This window comes from Equus caballus, chromosome 15 (assembly GCF_041296265.1).
Source record: "Equus caballus isolate H_3958 breed thoroughbred chromosome 15, TB-T2T, whole genome shotgun sequence".
Taxonomy (NCBI): Eukaryota; Metazoa; Chordata; class Mammalia; order Perissodactyla; family Equidae; genus Equus; species Equus caballus.
Genome location: NC_091698.1, coordinates 19,293,939 through 19,311,605, shown reverse-complemented (window position 1 = coordinate 19,311,605; position 17,667 = coordinate 19,293,939). Strand labels below are relative to the sequence as shown.

Here is a 17,667-nt window from a genome sequence, read left to right as displayed (position 1 = left end):
TATGAAAATCACGGGGAAGAAAGTCAAAAGAATGAATCCCACAGAAGAATTCCAGATATCTGCAAGTCACAAAGTAAGAGTTCTGGACCCTGGGGCTTTGGGGATCCCAAACTGCAATGTACAGCTAGCTCCACAAAACCCCCATGTCTATGCTCTTTCTTCACGTCTGCAGTCACCATTAGTAGTTCCCAAATGAGCTTCTCAGCTCTGTTCATCCCTGCTCAGTAAATGGTGCATGAGTTAGTTTTGGCCAAAATAACAACAACTAAAAATAAGAAACCATCCTGGAGTCTTCTCTCTCGCTCGCATCGCATCCAATCTAACACGACCCTTGGTTCCAGAATCTCTTGGAGAATTTAGCAGGATACATGAAACAAGACCACAGCTTCCTGGGCCTGGCCCAGAGACTCTGATTGGAACACCACGTCCAGTTAAAAAAATCCCAAGGTGACTTTGAAGGACAGGCAAGTCTACTTTACCCTGGTTAGCCGTGGAAGCAAGCATTTTGCCCAACTGCCTGATGGTTTACCCCCTTGGTGCTGGTTCAGGTTTGTCGCTATCAGGCAGAGCCAACTGACTTGGAAAATGTGTGGCTTGATTTTACTGCATTGTTCTTCCATTTGCTATAAAAGCAGTAAAAAACTCCTACCACTAAACCTGGAAAGAATTCTTAACAAAAGAGAAAGCTCTTAAAGCTTTCACTCAATGAGTCTAGTTGATAGATCATTATGACAAATGGCGCTTCTTTTTCTCCATTTGGTCTGTGCTGCCAGAGGAGACACAATGACTCCAACCCTGGGCAAGATCTGAAAATCTCTCCACATGGCAGTTAATACTATGTGCACTGATTCAGCTCAAGTAGCAGATAAATGTTTTCAACATCCACTCACCAAATTACGTATTATAATGACCTGGATGTTTTCAGAATTTTCTTTTAAATTAAGTTCTCCAACATTTTTCTTAGTAATCGAACAACGAACCATGCAAAGCAGAAAGCCAACATTTAACACTGAAAGTGAGTTTCAATATTTTATTAAAATAGCATATTTAACCACTGTTAACCAAGAATACGTTAACTTTGTCTCCCTCCCAACCCAGAATACGCAGCACAACACAGTAGTGATTTCAAATATCCTTGATCATGATAACCAACAGAAATACTTCAAAGTCAAGTTTGCAACTAAAAACTAGACCTTGGAAAAATTCTGAATTAAAAGAAACATAAAGCTCTCAAACAGAATTCTTTTATCCGCCCAAAGGATAAATGCCGGCACCCCACCCACCTGACAATCCTGCTGGGTTCTGTTTTGCTGTTTTCCTTTATGCATAGTATAACGTCTCCTTTATACGTACCCACTTTTATAAATAAAATCGGCATTTTTCACCCCATTTAATGTTCCTTTTCAGCTTCACAAAGAAACCAGTAAATAAAACTGTCAACGACAGTCACGACGTATGCTCTCACAGCAAGATAAAAAACTCGAAAATATGCAGAGATGCATCTATGCTATTTTACATAAAAAGACAGATTTAAAAAGTGCAAGGCAAAATCTGCAGTTTTTTGAGGGGAGTTTTTAGGCACATCCATTTCTTTAAAGCAAGCTTCAGAATGAAATTCCAGTTTGTTCTTCATGACACCTGTTTAAGTCTTTCTTTAAAAAAAAAGAAGAAAGAAAAAAAAATACATCCCATCAAGTGTGAACAGGAGGTGAGGTCTCAGTTATGGCGCGTCCGTCCTTTCTTTATTCTCGCGGGCTTTGGTTTGGGGATGTACTGATTGTTCGCCTGGTACTCGAGTTCTTTCCGGAAGTAGTGAATTGCTTTGTTTAGACCTTCTTCCAGCGGGACCTGTTGGAAGAGAGTGAGAATGAGAGACGGGGCCACTGCTGAGAAACAGCAGACTGTCCCAGGCTGCGTGGGAAGGAAGTGCGGACCTGTGGTCAGGGCTCTCTGGAGGGCCTCACAGCCCCACATGCGGGTCACTATGGCAACTCTGCCAACCTGGAGCCAGAGGTCCTTCCAAAGCTGCCTTCAAAACGCACTGTGCAATTTGACAAATTTCACCCCTAACTGACATAAAATGAGCTCTAACTCCCCAAGACCCCAAACCACCTCTGGCTGGTTTGGTGTCTGCTCCAGTCTGAATCAGTTGCTAAGACCACTTTAGAAACAACGCACACATGCACCTTCCTCTCAGAAGAAGTCCACCGTCGGGGGAAGGTGATTTGGGAGGCACCCGTGTCTGATCTAGAAGCTTCACTCACCCGTGAGACATCTGCCCTTTGCACTCTCACCCACAGTGACCCAAGAGGCTGAGTCTGAGAGGGATCCATACACCACAGAAGCAATCTCAATTTGGAGCTGCCCTGCGGCAAACAGGAAACAGATCAAACCAGCTGCCCGTGAGAAGAGGAGGAGGGTGGAGGAGGAACGGCCAAGGGCCCTGAGACCCCTGAGACCCCAGGAGAGACGGCTGTGCCTAGTGTCTTGACTGTGGCCACTACTTCACAGGTGTAAAAATAGATCAAAGCTTATCAAATGGTACATTTTACCCAGAGGCAGTTTGCTGGATGCCAACTGTACCTCAACAAAGCTGTTAAAAACACACACGCAGGAAAATGAAGATGTAAATAAAAGCTTTTTTGGACAAAATCCCTCAAAAACTTCTTAGGAATTAAAACTACTAGCAGAAAGATAAACTAGTGGTAGATGCCTCATATTCTAAAAATGTTAGAATATTCCACTTTTCTTTTTAAAACCATAATTAGGCACACACCTGTGCCAAATGCTCACCTTTGTTTTTTTGTTTTTTTTTCCTTTTTTGCTTTCTGGTGAGGAAGATTGGCCCTGGGATAAACATCTGTTGCCAATCTTTCTCTTTGTTCTCCCTCCTCAAAGCCCCAGCACATAGTTGTATATCCTGGTTGTAAGTCATTCTGAGTTCCTCTATGTGGGACACCACCACAACACAGCTTGATGAGCGGTAGTAGGTCCACACCCAGGATCCGAACTGGCAAACCCCAGGCCACGGAAGTGGAGTGTGTGAACCCAACCACTCAGCCATGGGGCTGGCCCTGAATATTATACATTTAAACTGCAGACAAATATTAATGCCCACTGTAGACACACCTCACCTAATGTAGAAGCAGGAGTTATTATGTGGTGAACACGTATTTAACTTTGTTCAAAACGCTTCACTTAAACCATAGGTTCTATTTACAAAGAGACCATGGCACGTGCCTTCTAAACATGAAGGCCTCTGCTTGCTGCAACCTGTTCTGCGCAGCTGGGATGATGACAAAAGTAGATTTCGTCACCTAATGATCGTGTTTCTATTTCATTCAACAACTTTCTGTGGCCCTCAGCAGCTAGCTTCGACCTGCAGATCACAGGATAGAAGAAGCCTTTTATCTTTAGACTGGAACCCTCATCCTCTAAGCATCGCCATTCTTGGTTTCCACTGACTCAGCTCTCGGAAGGGAGCAGTCGGGCACGCAACCACCATAGGCCGCTTTTGTTTACTGATTATCCTGAGTTGCAGGCACTTGACAAACAGCCAACACAGGGAGAGGCTCACCCTAAACTGTCCTCATCCACCCAAAGACAGATCCTCCAAAAGGAATCAGCCATCATCTCTCCCCTCCCAGAAGTGCCATCAACCAGGGGCACGACTGTCACCACAGAGGAGACTAGTTGACGCCACATAAAGCCTGTCACAAACCATCACAGCTCCGTCTTTTCTTCTAAGGGCCCATTCACCTTTCCCAATATCACCTCCTCCTCTCTCAGAGGCTCACGTGCCCCCTTTCCCTGTGCAGATGGTATTTGAGCCTGAGTTCTAAGCCACCGCTTTGAGGTACTTATTTTCCCTTGGGAAATTCCCATGTATACAAGAGGTACATGTTAATAACCTTCTGTTCACTCTTCTCTTGATCTGTTTTTTGTCACACAGGGGTCTCAGCTAAGAACTCAGAAGGGTAGAGGGAACATTACTTTTCCTCCCCACACTCAGTACTACACACATTTTTAAAAGGTGAACAGCTTGTGGCTGCGCCCTGCCTCTCTGTGCCTGTGACCCGACAGGGAGGCAGCCACAGCCCACGAAGGCACACCTGGGACGGCCCTACGTCTATCGAGCACCGACAGTGCGCCAGGCTCTGCGGCAGCCGCAGGGGCACTGCACACAAGCCCAACATGCCGCTGCCCTCAGGGAGGGCACATTCTGGCAGGGCCCCGGGGGAGCGGAGGAGCAAAGAGGGAAGGCGGAGGCGCTACAGAAGGTAAATGGGGTGAACTTGTGCCCACAGGTATGGCTGCCTAGGAAGGCCTCTCTAAACAGATGGCCTCTGAACTGAGGCCTGAAGGACAGAAGGCAGCAGCCACGCACAGCCCCAGCCACAGGCGGCCCTGGAACCTGGGCAGCTTGGAGGACACAGGACCTGAGAGACAAGCACTCCAGGCCAGGGGAGGAGAACATTCTTGCAGTCACAGCAAGGGCCTGACAGTCTGCGAGCAAAGGAAATGCATGGAGATCCCCTTGTTTCCTCGCCTGCAGCCTCTGTCTCTCCAACCTGGTGTCCTGCCTGCACCAGAGCCGGTGGACTAGCTCACCCCAGTTCACACGGCAGCCTCGCCCAACCCTGCACGTGCCAAGACGGGCTTGACTGAGCAGAGACAGGCAGGTCCACACAGGCCCAGAGCACATAGGGCCATCCCCCTCAATGCTGCTTCCACGTGAGTTTATGAAGGCAGAGCCCCCAGCAGGCCAAGCCACTTGCCCCATAACAGAGAATGAGACACATGACACAAGAAGCTACGTGATGACCTGGAAAAAACCCTCCCCTCCAGTCTGCCCAGATGCCTGAGCCCACCTCGCTCCACTGGGGGCTACCCAGCAATAGCTGGTGCCCACGAGGACACGGACGTGGCCTGTGGAGACCTTTTTCCGTGAGGCCACGTCACTCCCCGACACTTACCACAGGTTCCCAGCCCAGCATCAGCTTCGCTTTTTTGATGTCTGGTTTTCTTTTCTGTGGATCATCCTGAGCTTCGGAGAGAAACTGAATTTCACTTCCACTACCTGAGTTGTTAAAAAAAGGAAAAGGTAAGACAGAATCACAAACCAGTAGACCTCTGACTTCTACTGTACATGTCACAATAAAATCCCATCTGGGCAGACAAGGGCGCAGGCTGCACAACACCCCATCACAGAGTCGCCTTGCCGTGGGAGGGACTGTCCTTCTGGCCTCTCCAGAGCTCGGGGAGGAGCAGCTCCTCTGCCTCTACAGCCTGAGCTACCCCAAACGAAACAGGAGGGTGTGCCTCACACTGCCGGCTCCAAGGCAGACCACCTGCCACCAGCTGACACAGCAGGCATGCCCACCAAGACGACTCCAAAGTAAGTAAATACAGCAAATGTGGTGTGTGGTGGTCTGTGACACTGATGTCCCCAGTGAGCCACACCTGGGGTGTTCACGCCTTGGAGTAATCAGCAAGCTTCAACTTGTTTAACTAGTAGAGTAGGGGGAATGACCACAGGCCAGTAAGGGGCCGACGCCTTACAGAAACCTGGCCACTTATATGTGCCTGCAGCATCGAGTCCTGAGCCAACACCTAAAATGGCCAGTCATCCTGGAGAGACCATGTGCAGAAGGACAGAGAAGCCTGACTTGTCCAGCATCCTAGCTGCGTCCAGAGCCTGCTGACCAGTAGAATGAAGCCATGCCCGTGACCATCAGCCAGACGTGCAGAAGAAACTCCAAGGGGAGGCCAGCCCTGATGGAAAAATCTCGAGCAGATGAAACGGTGGTTGCTTCCAGCCACTGTGGTGTGGGGGTGGTGTCTGCACAGCCACTCACAGAAACACGTGGTTATACCGCAGCCCACTCAGGTTTTAGACTAATGCTTCTCAAACATCAAAGTGCACACACAATCACCTAGGATCTTGTCAAAATGCAGACTCTGGTCCAGGAGACGTGAGCAGGCTGTGCGATTTTGCATTTCTAACGAGTGCCTGGATGATGCTGAGGATGCTGTCCTCTGGGCCCCACTCTGGGCAGCGAGGTTTTCGATGGCCCAGGTGCCACATTAGCTGTTATCTGAGCATGCTCCTTCCTTACTTGGGTAGGGACAGACAGATTCAGAACAGAAAAGCTGGGGAATGGATCTGAATGGAGGCTGCTGGAGCCACGAGATGCTTCTGTTCCCATCTCCAGAAGAGCATCCCCTCTCCTGTCCAACTGTCCAGACTTGATGAGAACAATGCTGGTGGACGACAGCTCAACGCCAGGAAGGACAAGCCTGAAGAATCAATCCAGCCAAGAGTAGGGTCTGGAGAGCCAGTCCAGAACATCCTATATGACGTTCACCCTTAGTCCAGCCAACCACACTCCATCCAGGTTGTGTCTTCACTCAAATTTCTCAATCAATCCCATAAAACAGACACCCCCAAGCGCCAGACTCCCCAGAGCTCCATAAGCCTGATGATGTGACAGAGGGCTCACCCAATACGTCTGCAACCCAAGGGCTGGCTGGAAGTACACAAACTTCTTGTGGCTTAAGAGCAGACCCTTGACAGGGGCTACTCCCCGTGTCTACACTGCCCACAACGTTTCACAGCCAGGTTGGCCAGAACTGTAAACAGAACATAAAACTCGCCAACAGGTTCCATCAGAAACGCACAAGCTGGTGTCACTCTCCCTGCTCCCTGCAACTCCATGCTCCTCACTGCCAGGTCTGGAAACCAAACAACGGCCAGTGTGCAGAAGGACCCAACGCAAGCCCGTCCCGAGCACTGGGAACAATCTTCTTCCCACTCCACAGACCCGCAATTCCAACTGTGAACAACACCGGCCTCCTTCCCTATCCCCTTCGTCTATATCTTTCCACTACTTAATTAAGAATCAGAAAACAATTAAGTGTTCCTGATAAAGTTCTGCTTTTTATCTACCTGATTCAATTACCCTGCATTCATTACCCATTTCCTAGTCAAGGTGTGATTAACTGATAGGGTAAGTGCAGCCGGTTTTCCTTCAGGAAGGTGTTTGTCCTACTTACCAACAAGGGTTTTAATTAACTGAGCAAATTCTAGGATGGTGTGCTCTTCTGGGTTCCCCTGAGGAAGAAACGGTTTCTGGTTATGAGTATAATTGAGGCAGCGGCCCCTCCCCCCAAACCACACGCAGTCTTCAAGGACGTTCTGGGCACCTCAGGAATCTCCAGGCTCCTGCCTCTTGTCTCATGTCTCAAGATGCCGACTCCTCAACTTGGCCAAGCGCTACACTTACCTGTCTTCACCTCTGTCCTCTGGACTCACGGTTCACAAGGACACCCTCTAGCCCAGCTGAGAGTATCTAACGTGGGCACATGCGCTGGCCGAGTCACCAGGACAGACAACTGTTGTATCTAACGTCACTGCAAGTGCAGTGTCACTTTGTATAAGTTTGTTGTGCAAAATTAGCTCTCCTAAGACAACGTAGTTCCTTCTCGGTGTACTATGTCAACAACTTAAGTAATTAGGGACTTGCAAACTCACACACGAAAGCCCTAACAGGAATGAAATGACTCACGGAGGGAAAGACTCAATGTGGCTGACAAAGTATACTCAGCTTTTGGGGGGCTTTAAGAGAAACCATTTTCTCCTTTTTTCCCTCCCACCACACACCGCAGCAGCCACTGCCCCGTCCCTTCCCAATCCTGCTACTCCTACTTGCCACCCTACTCCCGATCCTAAGAGACCACCAGCAAGTTTGGCAATTTCATATCTTAAAGACACTTCATCCCCAATTTCCTAGTCTGCTCTGAAGCTAGAAGGTAAGCGAGGCAGGCAGGGACCCTGGCCCTCAATATGGGCACAAAAAAAGGTACAGCTAGCAATGTGGAGTGGTGGGAATCTGGGAGAAGGTGGCCCAGTTTTTATCAGGGCTACTGGCAGACACACTCTTCAGACTTTAGAAAAGACAGGTTTCTACAAGAGATGGGCATCTCCAAATGTCCCAGTGCAAAGGCCCCCAGCAGGAGGAAGGAAGCAACATGGTATCTAAAGAACGAGCGTGGATACTCAAGGAGATCCTGGACAACGTGCTCATTTTAAAGGGCACGTAGGGAAAACACAGGGAGCAGCTGGCAGGGCCTTTACAGCGTCAGGTCAGCAAATGCTCACAAGACACATCTATTCTGCTTTTAACCGCATGTTCCTTCAGCAGCTCACGAAGGTAGCACCGGCTGGGTGCTTGCAGCCACTTGTATCCCTGAGCCAACCAACGGCCCCACAGGGATCGGCCGCTCCAGGGGCCACTCTTGCCTGTTTGGGAAGGGCTCCCTCCCAACTCAGTGGACAAGGAACGCGATGGAACATGCTCGAGATTGCTGGTTACAGAAAAAAGTACAAGACAGGTTTTTGAGTGATATGGTTTCCAAGAAATAAGCAGACATGGCCACACCTGTTTGAGAGTCCCAAACATTATAGGAAGTAGGAGAGGGGGTCTGGGAGAAGCCCCTGAAATAGAGCCCACGGCACTGTCCAGGTGAGGCAGTGTTAGGTGGCTCCCTAATGAGCTAAGGGGCTCTCGTGTCAGTTGCCATCAACAGAAGCAGAACATCTTGAATGCTGGACAGTCTACACTGGACACTTCCCATTTAAACAAGATGGAGTGAAGCCATTCAGAAGACAGTGACGGAAAGGGAAGAGGACTCCAGCATGCCATGGCTCTGGCTGAAAGAGCTGGAGAGGAGAAGACTCCGGGGTATGACCGTGCCCTTAAATCCCTGGAAAGCGGTCACAATGCAGAGGCATCTGACTAGCTGTACATGGTCCCCCAGGCGGAGAAGTAAGGCCAGTGGGCAGGCGCACAGAGAATGAGATTCTAGTCCTTGACCTAAGGAAAAACTTCCCGTCAGCCAGAACTGGCCAAAGACAGAATGAACTGCTTTGAGGGGAAGCAAGTTCACCAGCACTGCCAATGTTTAAGGCTGGGAGGGAGACCGGGCAAACCAGCCTTATAGTCCCGGCAACAGAGAGACTCTGGAAGCGGTGGGGGAGGAAGCAACAAAGGTGGTCTGCACGGCTGAACCACAGAGTGCCCGGAAGACTTTCTGGACAACCTCCATCTTCTGAAAACTCATTCTACTAAGTCTTAGACAGACTATCTGCACACCGAATGATGGAGAAAGGAAGGCACACAAAATGCCCCTGTATACCACCAAGAGGATGTACAGATTTCTACGCGGGCCCTTCAGGTGGACGAAGCTAGTTTAGTGCTGCTAGTGCTGCTTACAGCCCGCATCCCCGTCGTGCGGATGCTGTACTTCTTTATAACTCTTACTTTACTGTGCTTTGTGTTTTCCTCTAGCGTCCACATTCAACAGGCAACACTCAAGCAAGTCCTCAGTGTGCTGATGGCAAGTAAAGCCAAGCCTGGTGCTTCTCACGGGTTCACGGAAGAATGAAACTGGGCTGTCCTGGAGACACGGAAGGGGAGGCTGGACTCACCAGGTTGACCGGGCTGCTGACGTTGCTGTTCATGAGAGCCACAAGGCCATTCACGAGGTCACTAGAAAAGAAGGGAAGGCCAGGTCAGGCGCCACCTGCTGAGGCACACTGGTGCCGAGTGTCGGACACGCCCCCTCCCAGAGGAAAGCCAAACCCAATGGAAAACTGAACGTCAAAATAAAATCCTGCACAGAAGAGGGAGCTGAGAATGCTCAAGTATTAATGGATGAAATGATATGACATCTGGGATTTGCTTTCAGTGGGTGGGGTAGAATGGTTAAACAGGATAGAAACTGAGCAATGGGCTTGAGTTCTCAACTTTGTATATTTCTGAAATCCTTTAACAATTAAAAAATAAAAATAAGTTAAAATAGGCACACACCCAAAAAAGATGGCGTTTACACAACTTTCTGATGAAAGTCCATGGTTAACGTGAACCCACGTAGTTGGCCCGTACAAAAGCAGATGATTTTTTAAAAAGTAAGATCCACTGAAATGAAAGGACTCCAGTATGTAACTCCCATACTGGCAAATCACAGATACAGCCAAACAATACCAAGTGCGGAAATAAACTGGAACGCCGCTCCCTACTCCCTTGCCCTTCAGTTCACCCTCCCCCCAAGAAAACAGCTCATATGAAACGTCAGGGGTGTCTGGATGCGGCAAATGGATCGTGATTGGCAGGGCCATGAAGGTGAAGATAAGTAAGCAAATTTTCGCTTACCAAGGTTTGGTTCTTATTTTCAGAAGCTTTAAAGTGTGGCTCTGTTAAAAAAAAGTTACTTCGTAAAAATGACACCTCACTGCTCTCCACAAGCCCCTCTCAGTCTATTTTCACCAGCTGTATTTCTGAGAAGACTTGAAACCCTGCTCTGGCGATCCAGTGAAGTCCATTTTGAAGCCTCTCCCTCCTCCTCCAGCATTACCAGCAAGGAGCAGGGCACTAGGGTGAACTTCCTAAAGAAAACCTCAGCTTTTGCTTTCCTTTTGGTTGAAATAAAGGTTTTGTTTGGTGGGATATTTAGTAAACCAACTGTTTTCTGGGTTTTTGTTTACGACAAATGGGTATTTTATATGAACGTGCCTAAAGTCGTTCTAGTTTCACAGATCAAGCACAGACGCAAATATCTGAGGACATCGGATGATTTACCTTTTCCGGAAACTGGCAAAAAGTCACTTCATCACTATGGCAGTAATTACTACATCGTAACATGTTCTCTCATGGCACACGTCTCTGCATAGTCAGGGGAAGACATTAAAAGCTGCCACTCAGGGGCATCCACAGCCATTTGTAATATTGAAATGGGGAGGGGTCCATATCAAGCTCGAGGACAACTGACTCTTATGCAATCATCCTCATTGGGAGACGTGACGGGGGTGGGCTGTGTACCTTTTATGTAATAAATCGGCAACTTTTAAGGTCAAAATGGCATAGATCACACTCATTTAACCTGTAGCTCTTTAAAAGTGTCATTTTGACAAAGTGACTTTTTAAAATAATATAGCATGCCTTTGTTATGTGGATGAGGACGTACCCTGACCATGAAAATACCAAACACGGTCATGCCAAGATGTCGATGCGCATGATCACCTAGACCTCAGAAACCAGGAAATGCTGCCTCAAGGCAATCATGGATTTTGTAACAGTTAATTTGGAAGAGTAACTATGGAGTCAGACATTGTGCTGTTTTTTTTTTTTTTTTTTTTTTTTTGGTGAGGAAGATTTACCCTGAGCTAATATCTGTTACTAATCCTCCTCTTTTTTTGTTTTTTGCTCAAGGAAGACTGTCCCTGAGCTAACATCTGTGCCAATCTCCCTCTACTTTGTATGTGGGATGCTGCCACAGCATGGCTTGATGAGTGGAGTAGGTCCACACCTGGGAGCCGAACCTACAAACCAGGGCCACTGAGGTGGAGCACATCAAACTTAACCACTATGCCACAGGGCCGTTCCTAGACACCACGCATTTTTAACCATGAAGTAAAAGATTATCAGTTTCTAAAAAATAGCTTATTAAAAACAGGAAGCTTTGGTAGTTAACTACCAGAGCTGAGTCTTGAACACGTCAAAGTGCATGAGGGGAACCCCGTGCCTGAGTCTGTAAAGTCACGGAGCCTCACCATCTCAGGCCCCATGACCCGAGAGAACATGGCTAGAGCTGGGGAGGCAATGATGACTGTGACAAAGAAAGGCTTTCTGAAAGGGATGTCCCAACGCTTCTGAAATGTCCCAGTGTTCCTGGTGACACGACATGAGTGCTCTTTCCCAGGTGTTGCTGGCATCTGGGACGATGACCGTGCGTGTGAGCCACACCTGGGCAGGCCGCACTCGAGGGGTGTGTTTGTCCTGAACTGGGATGGAATGTGGCACATGCACCACTGAATTCTTAAAATATTTTAATCGCTAGCAAAAAGAAGTATCTGAGGCTATTTTAAAATGAACTTTGTATCTGCTACCTTTGAAATAACGGGAACAGTAAGCAGAATGGGCTCTGATTTCCCTTCACTGGCTCACTACTCTTTCCTGTGGTGTTACAGCTGGAGAAGTTCAGGGACCACTGATGCGGCTGAAGGAAACTGAGTGTAACTGAAGACCGCAAGACTCCCTCCAGAAGGGGCACGGCGTCAGGGAAGGGGGAGGGTGGGGGGGGACACAGTATTCTGAAAAGATGGCAATCAACACAGCCTGATAGAGAAACGTGCCACCGCAGTTTCCTCGGAGCACGTGGTGCCTGGGTCAAGTGCTCTGACATGAAAACGATCCTGAAGGGGGTAGCTGCCACTTCCTGGTTAAGTCCCTTCTTAGGGTGTTTGGGGAACAAAGTGGGCCAGTCATTTTATACTCCCAGGCTTTCTGCCCTGCTTGGCAAGATGCTAATGGGTGGAGAGAAAAAAACACTGACCACTATAAATGTTTATTCACGGCTTTCTTTTGGACTAAATGTGGAAATTCACAAACACTTCCAGGAAAAATCTACAGCGGTTGTTTTGCTTTCTTTTTACTAGCAGTTCCATTTCTCAAAGCAATGTCCACCTGGGACCCTCACATAATCAGACGGTCTCTGTGACTGCTCCAGCTGAGGTGGGGGCTGCCCAGACCCTCACCCCATTGCCACTACGTGGCCCCTACAGTACCCCCGGGACAAGCTCAAGACACCAGGAATAGCATTTTCCAACTGCCTGGCATTACAGGGTATTTGTATGGAAAAATGAAAATATATCGTGCCAAAATACAGGCTGGATTCTACAGTGATGTAGGATACCAGAAACTTACACAGAATTCACAGTAACAGTGTGCTGTGAGAAAATATTCTGGTATATGTAACTGCCTATATGGTAACTCTTCTCTCAGAACACAAACTCCATTTTAAAATTTGTCATCAACTGAACTGACCAAAAAAAATTAGATTTACGAAGATTACCAAGAAAACAATAAAAATTACCATGTGAGACTACTCAACAAAGTTCTTAAACACATTCTTATCTGCCTTTAGTTTCAGCACAAAATTGAATATTGGGACACTCTCATTTTTCTCTGAGGACCACCTCATCCACTCAAAAATGGGTCAGACTTTGGAATCCGTAGGTTTGCTGGGCGACTAAGGCCAAACCTTACCAGGCCTGAACTGAGGCGACGGCCCTCAGCGCCGGGCAGTGCACCTGTGCACCACTAGGTGGCAGTAAAGGAGCAGCACTTGAGTCCTGAGTCATGGATGGCCACATGACATTCCAACTTTTAAAAAGAGAATGGCAGGAGCTTTCCCATCTGAAAATTAAAATGAACTTTTTTGGGAAGATTAGGCCTGAGCTAACATCTGCCACTAATCCTCCTCTTTTTTGCTGAGGAAGACTGGCCCTGAGCTAACATCCGTGCCCATCCTATTCTACTTTATATGTGGGACGCCTACCACAGCATGGCTGGCCAAGCGGTGCCATGTCTGCACGCAGGATCTGAACCGGCGAACCCTGGACCGCTGAAGCAGAACGTGCACACTTAAGGGCTGCGCCACCAGGCCAGCCCCTTAAAATGAACTTTTAACCAAGACACGCTGTTAGAGTTGTGAAAACAGTTAACGTGTAAGACAGACGCGACTGTTGGGTCTGCACGGCGCCTGCTGGGCCGCCGCTCGTGCAGGGCCGGCGTCTTACCTGACATACTGGAAGGCCCTTGTCTGCGACCCGGATCCATACACCTGGGAGGAAACCGACAGTTAGGCCTCCTGGGAAAACCACACCCCAGACAGCGGGGTTCCCGAAAACGCCAGGGGCACAGACCGACCCCAAACTGATGCTGCAGGCAGGCACGCTCCCACCCACGCTTCATACTTCAAAGTAGAGTCCCGACCGTGGGAGGGCGCGGAACACTTGACGCGTGCACTCGGATGTGTCTAAGTCTGTCCTCAAGACAGTATCGGAAGGACTCCGCTTCTATGAGAGTCTTATGATGTGTCAGGTTCTGGGGACTGACATCTCCGAGTCCAGCAAGGTGATAGACCCACACGCAAACAGTAATCAGCACATCTAACGGGGTCCCCCACCCTGGCTCCCCGCCAGGCCAGTCCACAGACTCTGTGCGGAGGAGGCCGGCGGACAGCTCGGTATTTTGACAGCCAGTTCCCGGGGAGATGCTAACGTGCAACCGAGGCTGAGAAGCACCGGGAGACTCGGGACAGGAGACAGAGTTAGCAGGCGGGGCCTGCACTTGCACGTGAGTCCCCTGCACACATGTCCCCTGTCCGTTTCCACATCTCACCGTCCATGCTGGCACACCTTCACCCGCTACCAAGCCTCTCGTCTACTTCCCACCTGGCGATTACTACTGCTCGTCTCTCAGGGACCAGCTCTGATGCTGCCTCCTTGTGATGCTTCCTCTGGCTCATTCCAAGAACAGAATGGACTGCTCTGCCCTTTGTGCTCGCTGGTCCTCCCCTAATCTTCTAGACTCCGCTGCTCCTACCAGCTTCCCCCCGTGGGCGCCCCCTGGGACAGGAGTCTGACTCATCTTTGCCTCCTGCAGCCAGTACTGGATGAACATGTGCTCAGCAACAACCTGTGACTTCTGCAGTTTATGCCACTTAACTGGAATGAAGAGACTCCCTAACCCCACAGTCACAGAGAACAGAGAGCCACGGACTGTCTGCTTGCTTGTTGGCTTGTGGCGGAAAGAAGGCAGCTGGGAGGAGGGACTGCCTTCTGGAACAGCCTGATTTCCAAGCCGGATTATAACCATGCTGGCACCGCCACACAAAGAGGAGCCGGGAGGCCGAGCGCTCTGCAGACAGCAGCCCCACTGGCCCCACTCCCCCATCAGCCTCCCAGGGCTCAGTCCACTGGCTCTGAGAAGGAGAGAGGGGAAGGGGCAGCCCCATCCATCCCCAGTGCCTTCTCTGCTTTTGTTAAGCAGGGTGAAAGGGCAGTGTTGTCTTGGTAAGTGTTTACATGCGCCAGTGTCATGGGTCCTAGCTGGAAGGCCTCACGTGAGGAAAGGCTGGGCCAATACCGATTCATGCAGATTTCTGTCTGCAGACGTAACAATGGCAGCAGCACGTGTCAGTGAACGAAAACTGAGGAAAGATGGGGTGGGCCTCTGACTTGTGCTTCGCTGGCAGTTCTGTCTGACCCCAATTCTCTGGCCTCGCTGACCCCCAGGATATATCTGGGCGAGTCAGAAAGGAAGCAATGGGCCTGGTTAAGTAGGAGAGAGGGTCCACCCATTACTGCATGGCCGGCCTGTCATGCTGGAAATCCACCCTCCAGCCTAGTCCTGTCGGTGTAACACTTATATATATCTACACACATATTTTTCCACAACTTTATTTTGAAGACGGGGTCATGGAAGCTCCGAGCGCTACAGTGACCTGCATCCAGCAGAGTAGACCCTGCCCTGCCTGCAAGTCCAGGATTCTTTCTCCTCCCCCGCTGCATCGACAGCTTCGGAGCTGCCTGCAGTCTCAGCTGTACACTATGACTCGCAGGCTGGCCCCAGGCCATTCTCCAATCTCACTGCCATGTGAGGCCCAGATTTAGGCCAGACTCGTCAATCCAAGCCACAGCGCCCCTTAAGGGGCAGGTCTGCGTGGGCAGCTACACCCTTGTGCGTCTGCACCCACCCACCCTTCTCGGGTTTGCCCGGTCACAGCGGAGGGCACAGACACACCTCTGTCTGCTCTCTGTGCATCGCCCCAGCGCACTCACTCAGGGTTACTGTGATGGTGGGTCTGCTGTTGGGTTCCGGCACATTCGTGAAGAGCCCACTGCATGAGCAGAGCAGCAACAAGCCCAGAAGAAGGCTCAGTCTTCAGTCCGATCAGCCCTCGGAGCTGATGCAGCACCACGCACAAAGGAACACGCGGGGCAGCTTCTCGTCTCACCCAGGCATGTGGGCGGGCATGCGCCTGAGGGCCCCCAGGCTGCCTGAGCCAGGGACGGCACAGGTTGGAAGGGGCCGCCAGGGTGAGGAGCCTAAAGAATCGTGCAAAACCCTTTTTCAGTAACAGGAACAAGGGAACTGCGATGGAGACGCTTAGCAGCTGGAACATCATCTAATCCCAGAGGAAGGTTCAGAGCGACAGACTGGGAAGTCCACAACAGCTCCCGAAGACTGAAATAAACTGCGTCTGCTGTGCCTTCCCACAGCCGCCTTGAGAAAGTGCCCTCTGGGAGGGGCAGGCATGACCAGGAGGCCAGGGTGTCTTCAGGCACACTTCTTCCCTGACTCCATCGCCATAGGGCTCTGGTGGCCTGGGGTCAACTGTAGGCACCACAGTCGTCAGGGGGAGCTCAGCCTGCTCCCCAAGGTCCAGTGGCAAAAGTCCCTCAGCAGCACCCCTTCCACTGAGGCCTCACTTGATATCAGTGTGGCAACCGGGCCTCAGGGTCAAGTCCTCAATACGGGAGGAGGCACTGGAAGGGCCATTGTGCCTGGCTGCGGCAGGAATGCTTGGATCCTGGGGACCCCCAGGGTACAACTCTCCTGGCTCCTGTCGATGATGCAGCCTTGAAGATGTGCTCCAGTGTGCGCGTGAGCTAAGATGCAACATGGGCGGCATCCTGGACCCCTCCCCCCGGCATCCTTCTAAAGTCCTGATGGATGTAAGTTTCTATAGTATATCATACTGTCCCATCCATATTTTGGTTTAAATCAGCCGCGCTATATCATCAACACAGTATTTTGCAATATGAAGACTTATAATTCACGTGTGTCATATTTACTCTGTGTGGCTCAATGTGAAAAAGTAAAAAGGGGGCTGTGTGTGTGTGTGAGAAAATGCTATGCCCTGCTCCCAGTACCCCTCCCTGACCTCTGGAATGCACCTGGAACCCCCGTGCACAGCCCTCTCCCATGACAGGGCACACAGGGCAGAGACAATACCCCGTCTACACAGGTGGCCCAAAGCAGGTGTGTAACAGAAGCCAGAACATGAATAACGCAGGGACCGTGCTGACAGCAAGTGCTCTGCACGGCCCCCCAGAGACCTTGTTTTCCTCTGAGAGAAGACAGGGGCACTTCTAGCAGCTCTGGTTTCACTTCACAGAATGGGAGAGACACAAGGGGGCTCCAGGCCCTCTTCAGGTCTACGTAACACAGGGCGGTGTGCAGGTCAAAGCCGCATGGGATTCAGGAAGTACCAGAAGGGAGAGGCAGGCCAGCGGGCGGACAGGCAGCTGGGAGCAGAGGGAGTACGACTGAGGGGCAAAGTGAAGGGAGCACCATGGGGGAGCACCACATCACGTCCAAGGCTGTGCCTCACGCGCCTGAGATGCACGAACACAGGCTCAAAGTGAGGAACTGCCTATCACACTTCGTGTGGGTACGGAGGGTGAGTAAACTGACTGTGGCCTGGTCTTAGAAGGATGGTTTCTCCAAAATTGCCCTTTGGAAAAACAGCAAAACTTTTACAGTGATATAGACCCAGATTCAAACCCAGTTCTGCCGCATCCTGGCTGTCCTGGAAAAATTCATCTCAATAAAGTTTTCTCATCTGCAAACTGAGATAATCACAGTAAGGTGGCAAAACGGATGTTGACCCTGCTGCAAACACGTGTATGCATGCGTGTGTGTGCACGTGTGCTGTAAGTGAATTGTGAGCTAAAGTCTCTTCAAAATAAACTTACTACGCCAGCTCCAGCTGAACCATACTCATCTACCTTCTCAACTTTCTAACCTGGAACAGTAT

At 50.0% G+C, this 17,667-nt stretch overlaps 1 protein-coding gene across 6 annotated transcripts in view; it reads right to left on the bottom strand.

The window, feature by feature from the left end:
• Nucleotides 1-1,016: 1,016 nt before the first annotated feature.
• The window catches only part of UXS1 (UDP-glucuronate decarboxylase 1), a 96,704-nt gene continuing 80,053 nt past the window's right edge, over nucleotides 1,017-17,667 (bottom strand). For all 6 annotated transcript variants that reach the window (XM_023618483.2, XM_023618482.2, XM_023618485.2 and 3 more), the window contains 5 exons: nucleotides 13,640-13,683; nucleotides 9,491-9,551; nucleotides 7,057-7,114; nucleotides 4,977-5,080; nucleotides 1,017-1,848 (listed from right to left, as the gene is read on the bottom strand). In XM_023618483.2, the coding sequence (XP_023474251.1) occupies nucleotides 1,717-1,848; nucleotides 4,977-5,080; nucleotides 7,057-7,114; nucleotides 9,491-9,551; nucleotides 13,640-13,683 (399 nt within the window). In that variant the 3' untranslated portion in view covers nucleotides 1,017-1,716. The remainder of the gene's footprint in view (nucleotides 1,849-4,976; nucleotides 5,081-7,056; nucleotides 7,115-9,490; nucleotides 9,552-13,639; nucleotides 13,684-17,667) is intronic.